Genomic DNA, 21,968 nt, shown 5'->3' on the forward strand with positions numbered 1-21,968 from the left:
AAAATAGCCTTGACGTGTGCCTGAAAATGTAACAGTTTATTATCGAATCGCAACATTAGCAAATTCAACGCCTTGTCGTAATTCTCCTCAGAAAGTTCCAAGGAACGAATCGTATCCAGCGCAGCACCATCTAGACATCCACGAAGATATTGGAATTTTTCGATGATTGGGATACGATGGTCTTTGTGCACCATTGTCGAGAAAATCGAGTGGAATTCTGGCCAATCCATGTAGTTCCCACCGAATCGCGGAAGCTGCAACTCGGGCATTCGAGAACGGCCTATACTATTATAGGCGAACAACGACGAATTCCCCTCGAGAGTATGCCGAGTATGCTGTTGAATTGGCAACATTTACCGTGCGAGCAGCCATCAACTCCCGCGACAGCCTGGACCTAACCTTGACATAAACATTCGCAAAGTCCAGCCGGGCATCATGGGCTAATTGCAGGAAATCCAACCTTTCAAGGCTCGTTTGAGCGGCATCGAAATCCGCATTCATTCGCTCGATTTGCTCTAAGCGAGCTTGAAGTTCTGCCTCATCTAACTCGGCAAGCTCTTCCTTGGTGAGAAAGCGATCCATGGCCTTTAGTTGGCGCGCGATGGACTCGGCCTTGTGCCTGTAGAAATCTACATCACTCGGCATTGCTGCGTTCGCGACATTGGTAGGCTCAGGTGCTGCCATGTTGAGGTTTTAAAAGAGTCACTCAGCACGACCGAAAAAGACACCCTGTATACGTATAAACGTGCGAACCGAAAGCAAAGGGATTACAGCTAATGCCTTTAGCTGTGCGGCTGTGCGAGCTGTCCGATTCCGCTTTGTACTCCGCTTGTGTGTATTAGTGAGTTCGCTGCACTGCACTGACCGAATTGTCGCGACAGAGAAATTAGTAGGTGTATGTAAGTATGTTTTAGCACCGAATTGTGCTTAACCGCCGAAAATTTGTTAAGGCTAACGAATGTCGATTGCGAATGATAATTAATTGACACTGCAACTCAGAGATCACGTCGGGGTCACCAAATTTTATGTGGAGATAATGTTTTTTATCCCCAATCGGCCGACTAATTATTTCAATTAAATAAAACTCGGCGCAGAAATAAAATTGCGATATGTTCTTTAATGCGTGACATCCAAATTGCAAGTGTGGCTTGCCTGCCCTTTACATTGCCGCTCCGATCGCTAAGCGCAGCTTCGCTCGGCCGACGTCGGTAGGCAGACGCAAAGCGGAGATAGCGAAGAGCGAGCTGGCAGAGAGCGTTTAGCAGGGCAAGCAAGCGCAAAGCTTTAACAAACAAATGAGTGACATAGACATAAGTAACAAACAAAATAAGCGGCTGAGGGCCAAGAATTAGGTGCTATTTGGTAAGCAGCTAATCGGCTGCGTTCTGCTCCGAACAAAAGCCTTTGATAATGAAGGAGGTGAACTCTAATAAATTTGTGGTTGTTGATCTCCGCCTTATAAATTCATGCTGAGCTGGAGAAATAAGCGATTTGCAGAGATGTTGCAAGTGCGGAGTTAAAGTGTTTTCACACATTTTAGTAATAGCGGTGTTGATGTGTGTGTGTGTGTGTGTGTAGGAAGCTGGGTTGCATACGGTACATAAACCGTCTACAGTTTGGTCGTCGCAACTAGAACTTGAACCAGTTGGACTGCGGAGTGTGTATCCTACGGTGCGCAAGGGAGGGTCTGAAGACACGGCGACAGCCTCTGATGATTGCGATGGAAGATGAGTGACAGGCAGTTATGGTACTGTTTCTGATACTGATTTTATTGATACAAATGATTCTTATTTATAGAATAGCAACTGCCCCGCTGTCTTCGCACTCTGCGGAGAGAGTGCATTGTCAGCAGAACTCACTGCAGTGGCTAGTGTGTTGTCGTGAGGTATTATATTGCATGTTACGTAGAACACTGTGTCACGGTGCCACTGTGTTATGCCGACGGGTATTATACACTATTACTTAAGCATATTTTTGCAACTGAACAAGCGGATAACTTTGATATATCTTTTATGAAAAGGAATTATAAACGACTCTTCCAAATCGGGGGAGACAATATGAATCAATGGACAGGATGAATAGTTTAAGCAAGGTCCACACGGAGCCTACATTTTAAGAAAACGTGTTCTTCGGTGCTTTATAAAAGTAACAGAGGGTATATGAAGTTCAAATAGATCATATCATGTTCAAACTCCAAGTCATCTCTGGTATCTTTGCCACATATTTGCTGTTACTTTTTATACCCGATACTCAAAATGAGTATTGGGGTATATTAGATTTGTGGTAAAAGTGGATGTGTGTAAGGTCCAGAAGGAAACGTTGCCGACCCCATAAAGTATATATATTCTTGATCAGCATCAATAGCCGAGTCGATTGTCTGCCATGTCTGTCTGTCCGTCCCTATGAGAGCCTAGTGCTCAAAGACTATAAGAGCTAAAGCAACGACATTTTATTTCCGGACTTCTATGATATGTCACTCTTACAAATTTATTTCAAAACATCGCCCCGCCCACTTTCTCCCCCGCGAGGGTCGCGCGGGTTCGGAAAAAGTTGCGACAAGACCAATTGTTGTTGACCAAAAATCGGGGGGACACCCGATACTCAGTCAGTGTGGCTACCCTTCGCCAGATGGCGCACATAATGCACGAAAAAGCGTCTGTGACAGAGCGACAGCAAATGAGTACGCCATTTCTTCTGTCTGGCTATAATAATGATCCGATCTGATTCGCATTCTGCAGTCTGGAAGATATGGTCAGCTTCAACTAGCTTCAGAAAGCTAGAGAGCTTTCTTGTATTTTCAAAATTGAGGTTGCCACAGTTTTTCGTCCTTTGTGTGGGCGGAAGAGGGCGTGGCAAAAATTTGAAACAAACTCGATTCAGTGTGATATAACAGGAGTCTGAATAAAAAGTGTTGATGCTGTAGCTCTTATAGTCGCTGAGAACGTCAAACAAGACGAACGGACGGACAGACATAGATGGTTTCCACTTCCACCACAGATCATGTATCATGTATACATACTCTTCGAGTAACGGGTATACCAATACACAGCGGCAACAAGTCTGAGAATTTTTGATTTTAGTATACATATATAGATAATAAATAGAATAGATATATAAATATAATAAATCTAAATTATAGATCTTTGATGGTTGAAAAATGCAATTTACCTTTCCAAAAACTTTTTGAATGGTTTTCCTTTGAGCTGCGTGAATATCTCTTCCATATAAGGCTGTAAAATATTTAATAAATATGAATATTGGGCTGAAGGGTCAGTGAAAAATGTAAATATTTAAATATTGTAAAACTATATATAAAACACTAAACTAAAATCTGACAGAAGAGATATCTTTAATTCGTAAATGTGGAGTCAGATCCGAAAAAGGGCCCCCGCAGCTTCCAACATTTGGACCTATTGTGTGTTAAAAATATATATATAAATAAATATTTATATTATTATATCACTGCAATTGACGTGTAGGAAATAACAAGTGCTTCTTTTTTGAGTGCTTGATACGTTGATTGATACGTTCGGTATTCCGCGATGCATTTGGTCAGACAATGCTACCAACTTTTTGGTCGTAAGGAACGAGTTGGAGGACCTTCGGCAGCTGTGTGCTATACAGCATCGGTTAGGAAAGATGCAATTATCTTCTCCGGGAACTGTCAGAATGGCACTAAATCCCTCACAAATCCCTATCCAAATATTAAATGGATACAGGTTTTCCTTCTGCTACAGTGTCAGTTACTAAGGTTTGGTAATTGACGAAAAGAGCAATTGGCACCTGAACGTCAAGGATAGAGTGAAGAAGACAAAGACTGTGCTATATACATGTAAAAAAGCAATTGGCTTAAAATGGCGCATGAACTAGTTAAGCCGGTGCTTTTACCAGGTCCAGACGGGCTTCCAGGTTGTGTACTCAGATACTGCGCCGAGGCTATGTGTGGATCCTTGCTTAAACTATTCACCCTGTCCATTGATTCTTCCTGCTTTCCCCCGATCTGGAAGGAATCGCTTATAATTCCTCTCCATAAAAATGGTAGCAAGTCTGATGCAAAAAATTATAGAGGTATAGCAAAGTTATCCGCTATTCCTAAAATGTTTGAGAAAGTCTTAACTTCGCACTTGCAACACCTCTGCAAGTCACTTATATCTCCAACTCATCATGGACTTGTAAGTCGGCGATCAACCACCACGAATTTGTTAGAGTTTAGCTTTTTCATTATTAAAGGCTTTCAAGGTAACTTACAGACTTACAGGATGTCATTTACACCGACTTACACCGACTAGTAAAGCATTTGACTCTGTAACCCATTCCCTTTAGCACATAAACTTGACCTTTTAGGGTTTCCGCCCAACATCTTGAGATAGATTTCTAGCTAGTTTTGTTCCAGGTCTCAAAGAGTCCTCTTCAAAAACTCCCTCACTTTACCAGTAAAGGCTTCTTCGGGAGAACCACAGGGCAGCCATCTAGGCCCTTACTTTTCACACTCTTTATTAATGACTTGCCTTCGGTATTAACATACTCTCGAGTACTTATGTATGCGGATGATGTTGTACTCTGTATTCAGTATAAGGACATTTCATTTCAATCAAGCTTGCAATCCGATCTCAATAACTTTCAGTTATGGTGTTGTGCAAACTTGTTACACCTTAAAGCCTCGAAATGCAAAGTTATGACATTTCATCGTTCTAGCCCCTTGTTGGCTCCATATTAGTGTTGGGTAAACATTGCTCATTTTGGTGAACATGTTCACTTGTTCTTTTTTAGTAAGTGAGTCAACTCACTCATATTGCTCACTTGCTCTCTTAGATTGCTCAGTTACTCACTTGTTCACTTGCTCAGTTGCTCACTTGCTCAGTTGCTCAGTTGCTCACTTGCTCAGTTGCTGACTTGCTCTCTCAGTTGTTCACTATTCATGCACAGATGGTTCCAAATTTCACTATACTTTCGAATTAGCGACATAGTGAATTTTTCAAAAGAGTAAACAGCTTTGCCGGTAATACAAAAAGTGTGAAGTAAACGCAAATATGAGCAAAGCTGCCAGATCGCAAGATACCCTTTGAGGAGCAAAATTGCGCAAAAAGTGAGTAGAGAACAAGTGAGTAAAAATGAACAAGTGAACAACAAAGAACAAGTGAGCAAAAAAGAACAAGTGAACAACAAAGAACAAGTGAACAAAAAAGAACAACTTGGAAGGAACATGTTCAGTTGCTCACTTAACTGAACAACTCTTTTTTGTTCACTCACTCATGAGTAACACAACACTACTCCATATACCCTATGTGGGGTTCTCTTGAGAGAATTACCCTGGTGGATGATCTGGGTGTTATGTTAGACCCCAAGTTAAAGTTTTCTGAACACACTTCTACCATGGCACACTGGGCGGAATTCCCAAATAAGTGGCATAAAGTCGAATAAAGCAGATATCGAGCTGAAACTTGGTGTATTTAATAAATATAGCACTCTAAATATTTGAACAAAATTTTAAGTTCATCTGACCACGCCTACCGCAATAGCCTATATATGGCAACAAGGCGTATACGTGATCACAAAGGAAAGTCATGAGAGCTATAAAAAAGTACTAAAATTTTAAAGGAATTTATTATTCTGTTGTAATTTTGATGTAATAGTGGTAAATATAAAAATATAAAGCAAATTTTTTGATAAACAATTCTTATTATGATCAAATTCTTACTGTACTATTTAACTATTTCTAACAATTTAGCTGATCTAAAAGTTCAAAGTACCGCAAGAGCCGCAAAAAGCCGCAAACTGGACTATTACTTACTTTTAATACACACTTTCTACTTTATTTTAACATACATTACATAACGCACAAACACGCAGAAGGTTAGTTTTTACTCCACACAAGACGAACACATTGGTTTGGTTTTCTTTTTATACCCGATACTCAAAATGAGTATTGGGGTATATTAGATTTGTGGTAAAAGTGTATGTGTGTAACGTCCAGAAGGAATCGTTTTCGACCCCATAAAGTATATATATTCTTGATCAGCATCAATAGCCGAGTCGATTGAGCCATGTCTGCCTGTCCGTCTGTCCGTCCCCTTCAGCGCCTAATGCTCAAAGACTATAAGAGCTAGAGCAACGATATTTTGGATCCAGACTTCTGTTGATCTTCTTCTTCCAAAAATATTTCAAAACTTTGCCCCGCCCACTTTCGCCCCCACAAAGGGCGAAAATCTGTGGCATCCACAATTTCGACGATACGAGAAAACTAAAAACGCAGAATCGTAGAAGATGACTATATCTTACAGAGTGCAAAATCTGAACCAGATCGTATAATTATTACAGCCAGAATCACGAAAACAATTTCACTCTTTCTCGCTCTGTCTCACTCTAACACACAGGTTTCATGGTCGGTTTTGCCAATTGCAAAATATGAGTTCAAGGATCTCAGAACCCATAAGAGCTAGAGTAACCAAATTTGGTACACACACTCCTTTCAGATGTCACATTAAAACGTATATCTCTGAATTTCGCCCCACCCCCATCCGCCCCCACAAAGGACGAAAATCTGTTGCATCCACAATATTGCAAATTCGAGAAAACTAAAAACGCAGAATCATAGAGAATGACCATATCTATCAGATTGCTGAATCTGGATCAGATCAGATCATTTTTATAGCCAAAAGGAACAAATCAATTTGCAGTGGCTACGCAGCGCCCGACGTCACGCTCAGACTGATTTTCTGTCTCTCTCGCACGCACTCTTTGTCGTGTCGTTTAATATTAGCGCCGTCTGCCGGAGGAGAGCCATACTGACTTAGTATCGGGTATAACTGTAGAGTTGCGGTGTCCGCAGCAACTCACAACGTTCCCCCTCGTTTTTTTTGGACAATACACAACAATTAACCTATATAACATATAACACATTTTAACACAAAATGTTTTTAGTTATTCAATCTACATACCCGGGCCTTTAAAATCCATATTTCACAATATTTTATTTTTGCAATGTGTGAATTTGTCAAGCGCTCAAAGTGAATAAAATTTTCCCGCCAATTTTGTCGCAGGAATCAGCTGACTAATCAACTGACTTTGAAGTTGGATCAGAATGACAGGGTTGCATTTTTAGCAACAAAATTTATTGATTTGTAATATATAGGGATTCTACTTTCAATATATTGAAATATAATTAATATTTGCTTCGACAAAATTTTCGACTTTATGCCACTTTTTATGGTAAATAAGGCCATGGGTGTGCTTGGGTTTATAAAGAGGTGGTCAAAGGAATTTGACGACCCCTATATAACAAAGACTCTCTATACCTCGCTTGTTCGTCCGATCTTAGAATACGGCTCCTGTGTATGGTGCCCTCAGTACAAAGTACACCAGGACCGTATAGAATCAGTACAGAACAACTTTTTGCTCTTTGCTCTGCGGGGCTCTTACTCTAGTAGACTGCTATTAGTAAACCTCCCATCCATAGTTAACCGTAGAAAAATGCTTGGTGTGATTTTTATGCACAACTTGATCAAGGGTGGCGTAGATAGCCCTGATCTGGTGAACCGCATAAACTTCAATATTCCTATTAGACTGACTAGAAACTTTATACCGTTGTTCCTTCCACTTTGTAGATCGAATTATTCCTTGCATGAACCGTTTAGGGTCTTATGCTCGGATTATAATTCCCTCTACCATATCATATCCACCACTAATTCTCTTCCTCTTATTAAATTACTAATCCTTACACATCTTTCTAGTAATTAGTAATTGTAGTGGTATTTGTATTTTGAATGCATGCTTAGTTCTCCTAGCAAGAATATCTATACTTTATCGGGTCGGAAACGTTTCCTTCTGGACGTTACACATATTCACTTTCTCCACAAATCTAATATACCCCGATACTCATTTTTAGTATCCGGTTTAAGAAGAAGATATACAGCCAGGCTGTAGTTTCCACTTCCACAAAAGTTTCCCCATTTACTGCGATCACATAAATTGGTGCTTAAAAAGGAAAACATTTTCCTCGACGAAATGAAAAGTAAACGGTGTTTCCCGCCACATTAATTCAAAATGTTACTTACAGCTCGTCAGACATATTAAATATAAAATAAAGTTGAATAAAAATGATGCAACAAGAGAGTTCAGACGAGCTCAAAATGTTTTTGCGATCACTTTTTCGTCACTTTTTATTTGTGTATGTCCAAAATGTATGCGCCGGCAAAGCAACGGAACGACGACCGAAAAAGAACCACCGAGATGTTTTGCACTGTTTCAAGTTCGAATTGGAGAGAGAGATATGTATGTGCAGCCGGTCTCGAGAGCTGGCTGAAGCAAAACGACGAAAGAGGCGGCGAAGAAAACTAACGGACCACGCTTAGAACTCTATGCAGCCGGTCTTGACAGTGCGCTGCGCAGCAACGAAACAGACGGCGAAAGAGAAGCGAAAACGAATAGCGGGTCACTAGAACTGACACGGTCGGCCACAACGATCTTTGGTTCGCCACTTTTCGACAAATGTTACGGTGGTTTGGAAAAATTGGGCAAAAAGATTTTTTGCGTTATTTTTGCTTTGTAGATTTGACTTTGACTTTTTAGTTTTCTCGTATCTTCAATATTGTGGATGCCACAGATTTTTGTTTTTCGTGGGGGCGGAAGGGGGTGGGGCGAAATTTCGAAATACACATGTAACAGTGAGATTTAACAGGAGTGTGAATACCAAGGTATGTTGCTCTAGCCTTAATAGGCTCTGAGATCTGTGGATGCCACACATATTCGTCCTATGCGGGGGCGGAAAGGGGTGGTGCGAAATGTTGAAATATACTTGCGCAGGTTCGATATCACATGAGTGTGGATGCCAAATTTGGTTGCTCCAGCTCTTATAGTCTCTGAGATATAGGCGCTCAAAGCCGACAAAGCCGACCATGAACCATGAATCAAAAATCATTCGTTCTCGAGACGTATTTTTGTATTGTTCCGCTTATTTTCCATTTATTTTGCGAATACAGAAGCTGTTTTTCAAAACAAACCTTGATAAAATCCCCACTTAACCTACAGTAAAAAATCTGTTCTTTTACGCGAGTGCATGCCTATTTATTTATTTATTTTCATTCCTAATGCTACAAGCATGGGGCTTCTAATTAGAGCACTAGTCACTAGATGGCACATTAGTTTTGGTTGGGTCAAACTCAATTATTATGATTATATAATCATTTCTAATTTAGGGTTACATATGTATGTTATATTCGGCATTTATTAATTATAGGTAATGTTGTCTTTTATTTTATTTTATTTAATTAGGTTTTGAGATTTACGGTTCTGAATCTACTATAAGGTGGTTCTTAACTGCGTTTTGAACTGTGAAAGGTTACTTATCTTTTTCATGTGATGCGAAGCTGCTTCCAAATGCGAATGACATAGACGAAGAAATGCCTCTCGGAATTTAAAGTTGTATGTCGAATGGTGATAATATTATTTGTTCTGACGGAATTAGTGAATCTTAGAATTTGGAGCAGGTATTCGGGTTGTTTGGTGAATATTATCCTATGAAGGAATGTTAGCATCTTATAGTCAGTCCATTTAAAAAAATGCATTTCGAATATTTTGAATGAAAAAGCTGAAATTCTGTCATTACGGCTTAACCCAAATATATATCTAGCTGTATTATTAAAGCACACGTTCAATTTTTGTAGTGAGGGCACCATGAGAAAAACGTATACTGCATCGAGAGAGGTAGTTCTTATAGCATTGAGCATTAAGAACTAAAACGTTTGACCGAGCTATTACATAGCGAGAGTGAGAAGTAGGAGAAGCAACTTCTTGAAATTTTGTATAGTCTTGATTTTAAGTTTTTTTACACTGGATAATTCTTTGGTAAGCCAAGGGAGCTTTCCAGATCTAATCGGACAAGAAAGCGGGACACAAGAATCAAAAAATGTGCCAAGAGCATTGTAAAAAATGTTTGTGCCTTTTGTGACATCAGTGCACAAGTACAAAGCGGACCAATAAAAATCCCTAATGAGTATTATTAAGGTTATTAAGCTTCGCAAACTCGGCTTTACGAAAGCGGTCACTTTCAGATAGCCTACTCGACCGATCCAATACAGTTGGTCCTATATCTAGCGACACTTCGGAAGAAGGATGGTAGGAGTCTTCAAGAATAGTGAGCGGAAGGGCTCGGGTTAACAACACTAAAGTCGGATCCGATACAAAGCACAGATCAAGCAACCGACACAAGCAATTTTTCACATGGTTGACTTGAGACAGGGACAGGTCAAGCCAGCCGTCAACAAAGTCATGTCGTGACATGGGCTCTAGGTTACTAGACTCGTTCACCGAAGACCAAGCAGTTCCAGGCAAGTTTAAGTCACCAAGAACTATCATATGATCCTTATCTGATAGAGAGGAAGAAACAGCAGTTAAAACAGACAAATGCTTCTCATAAATAGAGATATCCGAAGAAGGTGGAATATACGAGTAATTAATGAATATAGCGATAGCGGGAAGAATTAGTTTTACACACAGGAATTCCAGTTCCGGTTGAGCCTGGACTGTGAAGTGTTCCGACGTGAAGTTAGAGTCCACTGCAATCAGAACCCCTCCTGCACGTCGAGACGAACGGTCCTTTTTAAAAGTTGTGTACCGACCAGCCAAAACCTCGGAACTAAGAGTGTCCGGCATTAAGTTTACTACGTAAGCCTCTAATAATCTGATAAGTTACCAAAAGAAAATTTAGTTTTTTGGAGAGGGGGAAGCAGGACGAGAGGATGAGGAAGAGGAAGTTTAGGTTGAGGGTGGCACAATGGAATGATTTGTTAGAGTTATGGGGGGCCTATTCTTCTTCTTAGCCTTAAACTCCTTCGCGACCAAATGCTCCGGCCAAAATTTAGCGGAGCAAATGGTGTCAAATTGAGTTGGGGAGATGCTTAGCTTAAACGAGGCTATCTCCCTGGCTTAAAAGAAGTTAAATTTCTTCACCTTTAAACCCACGGCTATTATTTTGCTTTGAATAAAAGCAATTACATCATTAGATGTGAGGTCAAAAACTTGTCGTTTTGGTGGGACTCCCACCAGTGTTTTAGGCACCACAGGCCTAGTACCTGTGGTGGCAATATCCGGAGGTCCGGACCTTTTGATCACTGGTGGGATCGGAATTAACGGGACAACTAGCGAGATTGCGGATACCACGGACACGGACGCTGCAGACGTACTTGGCTGCACGTTCTCCGCAGCGATGAATTCGGCTACCTTATCTGCATCGCCAGCACCTGTCGTTTCCCTTGGAGTGGCAAACGAGATCAACTGCTGCACACCGGGATTGGTCGGAGTCAGTTTTTCGGCAACGAGCTGCTGAGTGACTGTTGGCACTTGCAGATCCCGCGGAGTGACCCTTCTACGCCTCGGAGACTCACTCAGCAGTTGCAGACTGCCAAATTGAGACTCCATGGCTAAGAGCCGATCGTAATGCTTTTTAAAGCCCTTCCGCGTCTGCCTCATAAAAGCCACCATATCATTCTGCACCGCACGGCATGACTCGCAACTGCAATGCAACCCATTGCGTTTGGCTATAGTATCACTCACGAGGCCAGAAAATCCAGCGCATTTTGCGTGCACTACGCTGTCGCAGAGCAAGCAGGGGACATTCGGCTGATCGAGGGTGACGTGCTTCTTACAAGTTTTTTTTGGCGCAGATCACAGCGTATTCCATTTTTATTATTTATTTATTTAAAAATTTCAAACAAATTGGTATCAGACCAATGTGCCAGCGCTCAAAGCGGAATTAGTAAAAAAAAAAAAGAGAGTACGTTAGAGAGCGGTTACAGCGAGAGCTACTAAAAAGAGAGCGCTATTGCTCAGAAAGTTTAAAGAGCGAGAGTGAAAGAACAGTGGTTTGAGTTAGCGAGAGATAATAGGGAGAGAGTGATAGCTATAGCAAAAGCTACGGGATAAGAGCGGGTTAAACTCAGCTTGAGCGTACCTACAGACAGCAACACAAAAACAAACGAATAACAAACGGACAGAATATATTAAAAATTAGGTTTTTATGCAAAACAATAATTGCAAAGCTTCGTAAGTCCTATAATTTCTCTGTCTCAGCAGTACGGTTGCTATAGTCTTATCTCTTAAATAGGAGTCAGGCTGATGTCACCGAAACTGAAATGTCGACTTTTGCATATGTTAAGTGTAGTGTCCCACAGGGATCAGTACTTGGTCCATTATTGTTCTCCATTTATGTAAATGACCTGCCAATGGTATTGTCCGACTGTGATGTGCACATGTACGTCGATGACGTCCAATTATATGTTAGTCGACCGTTAAGTAGAATAGATGAGTGTATCAGTGTTAGCAATGTAGAACTTGAGAAGATTAGTGCATGGACGACTCACAACCGCCTATGCCTAAATCGAACTAAGTCAAAATGTTTGATTATCTTATTATTATCTATTAAGACGCGTAGAAATCTCAAATACTCCCATTAGCTACGTAGAGAAGGCAAACAACTTAGGCTGATGGGATGATCACTTGAGCAAAGCCGTAGAAAAAACCTATGGGATTTTAAGGTCACTAAATATTACCAAACGATTTATACCGCTAAACATTCGGATGAAAATAGCAAAAGCATACTTTGTACCTGTACTCACCTATGGGATAGAGGCATTTGGTAACTGTGGTTACGCAGACAGGCAAAAATTGAACGTGTGCTTTAACGTAATGACAGAATTTCAGCTTTTTCATTCAAAATATTCGAAATGCATTTTTTTAAATGGACTGACTATAAGATGCTAACATTCCTTCATAGGATAATATTCACCAAACAACCCGAATACCTGCTCCAAATTCTAAGATTCACTAATTCCGTCAGAACAAATAATATTATCACCATTCGACATACAACTTTAAATTCCGAGAGGCATTTCTTCGTCTATGTCATTCGCATTTGGAAGCAGCTTCCGCATCACATGAAAAAGATAAGTAACCTTTCACAGTTCAAAACGCAGTTAAGAACCACCTTATAGTAGATTCAGAACCGTAAATCTCAAAACCTAATTAAATAAAATAAAATAAAAGACAACATTACCTATAATTAATAAATGCCGAATATAACATACATATGTAACCCTAAATTAGAAATGATTATATAATCATAATAATTGAGTTTGACCCAACCAAAACTAATGTGCCATCTAGTGACTAGTGCTCTAATTAGAAGCCCCATGCTTGTAGCATTAGGAATGAAAATAAATAAATAAATAGGCATGCACTCGCGTAAAAGAACAGATTTTTTACTGTAGGTTAAGTGGGGATTTTATCAAGGTTTGTTTTGAAAAACAGCTTCTGTATTCGCAAAATAAATGGAAAATAAGCGGAACAAAACAAAAACACGTCTCGAGAACGAACGATTTTTGATTCATGGTTCATGGTCGGCTTTGAGCGCCTATATCTCAGAGACTATAAGAGCTGGAGCAACCAAATTTGGCATCCACACTCATGTGATATCGAACTTGCGCAAGTATATTTCAACATTTCGCACCACCCCTTTCCGCCCCCGCATAGGACGAATATGTGTGGCATCCACAGATCTCAGAGCCTATTAAGGCTAGAGCAACAAAATTTGGTATTTACACTCCTGTTAAATCTCACTGTTACATGTGTATTTCGAAATTTCGCCCCACCCCGTTCCGCCCCCACGAAAAACAAAAATCTGTGGCATCCACAATATTGAAGATACGAGAAAACTAAGAAGTCAAAGTCAAATCTACAAAGCTAAAATAACGCAAAAAATTATCCATTTTGGAATGACCTGGAGCTAAAAAATGTTTGGGTCAGCGTTTCGGAATTGCAAAGTTCAATTCAACCAGATGTAAGATACTAAGGGTATGTGAAAAAAAGCACAACATCTGAGAAAACATTTTGAAAGTCCCAAAACTATCAGAAAAAGTCGGATGCGAATTTAATTTGCTACTGGACACTCATTTATATCCAGCTTTAAGTCAACAGCTGGCCGATATCAATTTTCTCCCATCCCCAGAAATAGATAAGTTTTTACACCGATACTCGTTATCATTTCTTAGTACGTCGGCAAATAATGATCAGGCAATTGCCGATCTTTTTGCCCAATTTTTCCAAACCACCTGTTCGGAGCAGCAGCCGTTAATAGCTTTCAAGTCACGTCTCTCTTAAGTTATCTGTTATCGCGCTCAGCCTATGTACGCTCTCAGTTCATACACGCACACACCTATGGAAAGTTATTACTTGTTATAAGCCACTGCTTCGACCCTTCCTTCTGTCTAGTCGGTCGTTCCTAACGCCTAACAGTTCGTTAAATCAAATTCGAAGGTTTAACGTAACATTTGTCGAAAAGTGGCGAACCAAAGATCGTTGTGGCCGACCGTGGCAGTTCTAGCGACCCGCTATTCGTTTTCGCTTCTCTTTCGCCATCTGTTTCGTTGCTGCGCAGCGCACTGTCAAGACCGGCTGCAAAGAGTTCTAAGCGTGGTCCGTTAGTTTTCTTCGCCTCCTCTTTCGTCGTTTTGCTTCAGCCAGCTCTCGAGACCGGCTGCACATACATATCTCTCTCTCCAATTCGAACTTGAAACAGTGCAAAACATCTCGGTGGTTCTTTTTCGGTCGTCGTTTCGTTGCTTTGCCGGCGCATACATTTTGGACATACAGAAATAAAAAGTGACGAAAAAGTGATCGCAAAAACATTTTGAGCTCGTCTGAACTCTCTTGTTGCATCATTTTTATTCAACTTTGTTTCAACTTTATTTGACTCATACAAGTAGATAATATGTTTTCGAGTTATTTTGAATAATATGATGAGCACTTCGTAATTATGAGTTGTTATAAACCACAAGGCTAACACCGAAATGTGTAATTGCCACTCGGCGGATCAATATAAAACTCAACTTAATGTACCCAAACTCCCGGTCTCGAGCACTCGCTCGTCGTCCGCCGGGCCCGTCGTGTCTGGTGTCCGATGCAGGCTGGCATCCGGCGGTCTCGGCGGCCGCGCTCCCACGGTCAGCAAATCTGCCTACTCAGCGATCTTGCAAAAATCGCTCCGCCCAGTGGCCAATTTGGTTAAAATTTGTTAACTTACAATCCGCTTCAACAATATATAGCCAAACCCATGGGAAAAAGGAAAAATAATCCTGTGTGGATCGTTGGCTATGGGCAATGACAGCTATACAGTGACAGTTGGCGATGCTCCAACTAGTGAAAGGGTTAATAAGAACGCAGCCACCACCCGATTCCCTGCATCTCGGATTTCCTTCATGAGGCTGAAGGCTAGAGCCATTTTCGACAGGCTAGAGTCCATACGCACGGAGATGGATCGTGAAAAGCTGCACCAAATGGATAAGTATTATTTGCGAGGATTGTTGGAATCATTGACAGAGCTGAAATCAAATTTAATTGTGGCACACACCAGTTTAGAGGAAGTGGATTTTGTATCTATGTCCAGTGAAATAACAGGAAAATTGGACTTTTCCATCCTATCATTGAGGACAATTCTACAGCGTGAGTTGGGCAATCGTTTGCAGCCCACGCATTGTTCCACGTTTTAAATGAACCCAAGTGAATCCCAATCTATTATGTACATGGCCAATCGATCGCGCTTGCCACAGCAGTTACCCAAGTTCAGCGGAGCCTATACAGAGTGGACAAGCTTCTAGTCCATGTTCACAGCTGTGATTGATAGTGAAGCTGAGCTGACTTCTATCGAGAAGTTACAGCATTTGCGGACATGTTTGAGTGGAGTGGCGTTGGACATCTCCGTTCGTTGGAGATGTGCAAGGCTAACTACAATACCGCATTAGATATTCTCAAAAATCGATTTGCTAATAAACGTCTCATTCTACAGGCACACACTAGAGAAATATTTGGGCTGGCGCGTGGGGACTCATCTGTTGTTTCGCTGCGGGCGTTTACGGACGCCGCCACCTCACATATTCGCGCGTTGGATGCGCTGGCAACTAAGGAGGAAATGGCTGATTGCATCATCGTCCACGCACTCTGGAAGAATTTGGACAGGCAGACTCAAGTTAAATGGGAAGCAGCGTCGTCGAATCACGATCTTCCATCCTGGGAGAAATTATTTGCGTTTCTGGAACAAAGATGTCGTACACTTGAAGGTATTCACCACTCCATGCAAGGGCAAGATGGTCAGGTTGGCAAGTCAGGGAAAACTGTGAGTACGCATCATCGAAAATCGTTGGTTGCATCGTGCGCTCCTGTTTCCTGTGTGCTTTGTGAGGGCACGAACCATTTGATTACCAATTGTCGACGGTTCGAAACTTTATCGCCGAATGATCGTCACAAGGAAGCAAAGAGGATCTTGTTATGCATCAATTGCCTATGAAAGGGTCATAAATTGAAAAATTGTAAATTAGGTTCCTGCCGTACTTGCCAATCGAAGCACCACACTCTGCTGCATTTTCTTGGTCCAACAGAGCCCTTCCATACTGTTTCTTCATTTGAGCCGCAGCCAAATCATGTCGCCATAATTGCATTGTCGCCGTCCTCTCCGCAAGCTCATACATCCCAGCGTCCGTCTGACCCTGTTCTATTAGCCACCGTCGTCGTTCTCGTCAAAAACAGCGCTGGAACTTTAATGCCATGTCGCACATTGTTGGACTCATGCTCACAATTGCATTTCGTAACTACTCGTCTAGCTAATCAGCTTCAACTGCGAAAAACCAAGCTGCTTACTGCAGTCTCTGGCATAGGAGATGCTATCTTCTCAACTGAAGCTATCTCGGTGGATCTCGTTCTGAAATCGCGGATTTCAGATTTCACCACTAGCATCACTGCCGTCGTTGCCCAGAAGATTACGGACAGTCAACAGCGTCTCAATTAGCACTGCTAATTGGCCTATACCTTTGAATATCCAGCCTGCTGACCCTTCGTTCCACAAGCCGCAGCGGATTGATCTGCTCATCGGAGCCGGACTTTTCTTTGAGTTGCTGTGTGTGGAACAAATTCAGCTGGCGCCTGGATTACCTTTGCTGCAGAAGACACATCTCGGATGGATTCTATATGGTGGCGGGCACTCGGCCCCTAACTCCTCGTCGTTTATCGCAACCCAATCTACGGATGACACCAATCACAGCATTCGGCTCGATGACTTGGTTCGTCAATTTTGGGAAGTAGAGCACATCTTTGAGCCAATCGCTAGGGCTACAAAGGAGGAACTTCACTGCGAGGAACACTTCGTCAACCATCACACTCGCTTACCCTCAGGGGAATACTCTGTTCGCTTGCCTATAAAGCGAAGTTTAGAGTCCTTTAGAAGCGGCGCTTGGAAAACTCAGAGCGCAAGTTCGTGCGTAATCCAGCTCTTCATGAAAAATATTCGGCATTCATGAAGGAGTACCTGTCCCTCGATCATATGTCTCTGGGGCCCAAGGAAGATAGGCACAAGTGCAAATATTTCTTGCCACATCATTGCGTCATCAAAGGGGACAGCTCCACAACAAAGCTGAGGGTTGTATTCGACGGCTCTGCAGCTACCACATCTGGTCTTTCGTTAAATGATCTGCTTATGTTGCCCAAGGAAGATAGGCACAAGTACAAATATTTCTTGCCACATCATTGCGTCATCAAAGAGGACAGCTCCACAACAAAGCTGAGGGTTGTATTCGACGGCTCTGCAGCTACCACATCTGGTCTTTCGTTAAATGATCTGCTTATGTCTGGTCCCACCATTCAAGCTAAGCTATTTCACACAATCATCTGTTTTCGTACGTTTTCCATTGCTCTTACAGGTGAATATTGTCGAGGGACTCTCTTGACGACGACATACAGACCTTCAAATTAAACACAGTTACCTATGGAACTAAGCCTGCATAATTTTTAGCTATTCGAGCTATGCATCAGCTAGCCATGGATGAGTCGTCTTCGTACCCTTTGGGGTCGGAAACCATTCTACAGGACTTCTACGTAGACGACATGATATCTGGAGGCAATTCGGTCGAGGAAGTGCTAGATATTATGTCCACTATTACGTCCAACCACGGATCTTCTTGCTCGAGGGAACTTTCAATCGCATAAATGGTGTTCCAACTCCCCTGATGTGCTTCGTAAAGTCCCAGAGGCCGAAAGGGAAAGTTTTCTGAAGCTGTATGATGACATTGATGTAACCAAAACGCTTGGGCTCATTTGGGAGCCCCATAAGGACAACTTTTTGTTTACATTTGCTCCTCAAATCGGCGTTGGCAAGCACACTAAGCGTTCGGTGTTGTCAACCATTGCACGGTGCTATGATCCCATGGGTTTGATCGGACCTACATTGACAAGAGCAAAAATAATCATACAGCGTATGTGGAGGGACAAGCTGCATTGGGATGAAAGTCTTCCTCAGCCTTTGGAATCGGCCTGGACTGAGTGTTGAAAGGATTTCGCTACTGTGGGTCACGCTACATTTCCTCGCTACGTACTTCAACCTAAGACCCGATTTGAATTGCAATGCTCCTGAGATGCCAGCCTCCAGGCCTGTGTATGCTCGTTCGTTTACGGATACCGCCGCTGAGGCTAACTTGATTTGTTCGAAGGTTAGGGTTGCCCCACTGAAAACACTCACGGTGCCTAAGCTTGAACTATGCGTAGCGTTCGTATTGGCCAATTTGCTTCGCGAAATCAGGAAAATGGATACCTTCGACTGCCCAATCATTTGTTGGTCGGATTCAACTGTGGTCCTGTCTTGGTTACGTGAGGAACCATCCAAATTCAACGTTTTTGTCTCTAACAAAATCTCGGTCATAAAACAACCTGCCAGGGGCATGGATTGGCGTTATGTGCCAACTGAAATGAACCCAGCTGACATTCTGTCAAAGGAAGCCGCGCCTCAAGAGCTCTTGCATTCTTATCTGTGGATAAATGGACCTGCCTTCTTGCAAGGAAAAAAAGGTTGCTGGCCTGAACGGTGCTCGCCAGAAGTCAATCTTCCAGAAATTCGACATAGGGTATTGCTTTCGTCTGAGCGTGTCGACATCTCGCTTTCGTTTAAGCACATAGACTCATTTGGAGTCATGATGCGCATTTTTGGTTACGTTCAGAAGTTCATCAGTAGGACAAAGTCACCGGATCTCTCATCTGAGGACCTTCGCAAAGGATCGCACTTGCTATGTCGCATCGTTCAACGGGGCCACCTGTATCCTGAGTACCTTGCTCTGCGGAAAGGCTTCCAGCAGAATCATTTTGCCCAAGGATCATCCATTGACGTTCACCATCATTACGCACTTTCATTGAAATCATCACCAGGCTGGTCCGCAGTCTCTACTTGGAGCGATTCGCTTACAGTTTTGACCCATTGGCGGCATGAAAACTGTGGCTCGCGCCTTGCGAAAATGCGTCATCTGCTGCCGGTCCAGACCTCGTCTTGTGGAACACATCATGGCTGACCTACCGAAGGATCGAGTACAGGATTCGAATGCATTCAGCGTCACTGGAATTGACTACTGCGGTCAATTCTACTATAAGCCAGATGGGCGCAGTCGAGCACCGATGAAATCTTACACCTGCGTGTTCATCTGTTTTGCAACAAAGGCAGTCTGGTTGGAATTGGTTAAGGACCTCAAACGCTTCGTAGCCACGCGCGGTATTCCCCCAATGCCACCAATTTTGTGGGCGCAAGGAACGAGCTGGAGGACCTTCGGCGGCTATTTATAAGCGAGAAGCATCGTGCTGAAGTTCATAATCATTGCATCAACAACGGCTTTAACTGGAGATTCATACCGCCTCGCTCGCCGCATTTCGCCGGCTTGTGGGAGGCAGCGGTGAAGACGGCCAAGCAGCATTTCTCTTCCGCCTTGGGATCGTCACTTTTTGGATTCGACGAGCTGCGAACATTTGTCTGCCAAATCCAGGCTGTAATGAATTTTCGTCCTCTTATCTCGATTTCAGAAAACCTTGAAGATCTTGGCGTCCTTACACCCGGACATTTTTTAATTGGTCGTCGGCTTATGGAGTTCCCTGAGCCAGACGGTACGGGTCTCAACTTCAATCGACTTGATCGCTGGCAGCGAGTCTCCTGTGCCTAGCAGATCTTTTGGAAGCGTTGGAGTGAGGAGTGACTCTGCTTCAACAACGTGCCAAATGGCGCACACCACAACCCTCGATCCAGGTCAAAAATGTCGTTTGCATCAAGGGCGAAAACTTGCCACCGTTGAAGTGGCCCTTAGTGTGGGGGATCGAGGTTATCGCTGGAGCTGATGGCGCTGTGGGAGTTGCCATTCTGCAGAACCCCTCTGGAACCACTTGTCGAGCCGTCAACAAGCTGTGCGTCCTTCCAGTTGAGTATGTTCGGAGCAGAAGCCGTTAATAGCTCTTAAGTCACGTCTTTCTTAAGTTTTCTGTTATCGCGCTCAGCCTATGTACGCTGTCAGCGTATACACGCACACACCTATGTAAAGTTATTACTTGTCATAAGCCACTGCTTCGACCCTTCTTTCTCTCTAGTCGGTCGTTCCCATTCGAGGCAGTCGGTCTGGAGTACTCGTTGTCGCCCAAAAAGTCTAACACCTACAGCGAAATCCACGGCCACAGCCTCGAACAAAAAACACACAAACAATATCAAACAAAAAACGTCGAATTGTAACCTTAAAAATGGTTGTTAAAAAGCAATTATTTTCTTGTACATTTTGGAGTCAGAGTTGCCGAAAAAGCTTGGCAGCTTCCAACACCAACAATTCTGAGTAAAGCTACTCTGGTCATCCGTACCCATACGGTTTACCGAGGTCGAACGGCATTTTGCAGTCCCTTGTTAAATGAATGTTCTTTACTTCATGATCTTCGACTAGTAAAGCCGGTGTTTTTTTACCGGGTCGAGACGGGGTTCCAGGTTGTGTACTCATTTACTGAGCCGAGACATTGTGTGGATCCTTACTTAAACTATTCACCCTGTCCATTGATTCTTCCTGCTTTCCCCCGATCAGGAAGGAATCGTTTATAATTCCTCTCCATAAAAAGGTAGCAAGTCTGACGCAAAAAACTATAGAGGTATAGCAAAGTTAACCTTAACCTTAACCTAACCTAACCCTACTTAAACTATTCACCCTGTCCATTGATTCTTCCTGCTTTCCCCCGATCAGGAAGGAATCATTTATAATTCCTCTCCATAAAAAGGTAGCAAGTCTGACGCAAAAAACTATAGAGGTATAGCAAAGTTATATCTCCAACTCATCATGGATTTATAAGGCGGCGATCAACCACCACGAATTTGTAGAGCTTACCTCTTTCATTATTAAAGGCTTTCAAGGTAACTTACAGACTTACAGGATGTCCTTTACAACGACTTTAGTAAAGCATTTGACTCTGTAAACCATTCCCTTTAGCAAATAAACTTGACCTTTTAGGTTTTCCACCCCACATCTTGAGATGGATTTCTAGCTACCTTTGTTCCAGGTGTCAAAGAGTCCTCTTCAAAAACTCCCTCTCTTTACCAGTAGAGCTTTCTTCGGGAGTACTACAGGGCAGCCATCTAGGCCCCTTACTCTTCACACTCTTTATTAATGACTTGCCTTCAGTATTAACATACTCTCGAGTACTTATGTATGCGGATGATGTTAAATTCTGTGTCCAGTATAAGGACATTTCATTTCATTCTCGCTTGCAATCCGATCTCAATAACTTTCAGTCATGGTGCAAACTTGATACACCTTAATGCCTCGAAATGCAAAGTTATGACATTTCATCGTTCTATCCCTTGTTGGTGGATGATCTTGGTGTTATATTAGACGTCAAGTTACAGTTTTCCGAACACATTTCTACTATGGTAAATATGGCCATGGGCGTGCTTGGGTTTATAAAGAGGTGGTCAAAGGAATTTGACGACTGTACCTCGCTAGTTCGTCCGATCTTAAAATACGGCTCCTGTGTATGGTGCCCTTAGCACAAAGTACACCAGGACCGTGTAGAATCAGTACAGAACAACTTTTTAGTCGTTGCTCTGCGGGGCCTTAACTGGGTTGCGGATGTGAGACTCCTATTTTACTTAA

General features: G+C 42.4%; 1 protein-coding gene across 3 annotated transcripts in view; it reads right to left on the bottom strand.

Annotated features, from left to right (window-relative positions):
• The window catches only part of Gprk1 (G protein-coupled receptor kinase 1), a 235,484-nt gene that overhangs the window by 187,468 nt on the left and 26,048 nt on the right, over positions 1–21,968 (bottom strand). For all 3 annotated transcript variants that reach the window (XM_033378235.1, XM_033378236.1, XM_033378237.1), the window contains exon 6: positions 3,169–3,230. In XM_033378235.1, coding sequence (XP_033234126.1) covers positions 3,169–3,230 — 62 coding nt within the window. The remainder of the gene's footprint in view (positions 1–3,168; positions 3,231–21,968) is intronic.

Source organism: Drosophila pseudoobscura, chromosome 3 (genome assembly GCF_009870125.1).
Source record: "Drosophila pseudoobscura strain MV-25-SWS-2005 chromosome 3, UCI_Dpse_MV25, whole genome shotgun sequence".
Lineage (NCBI taxonomy): Eukaryota > Metazoa > Arthropoda > Insecta > Diptera > Drosophilidae > Drosophila > Drosophila pseudoobscura.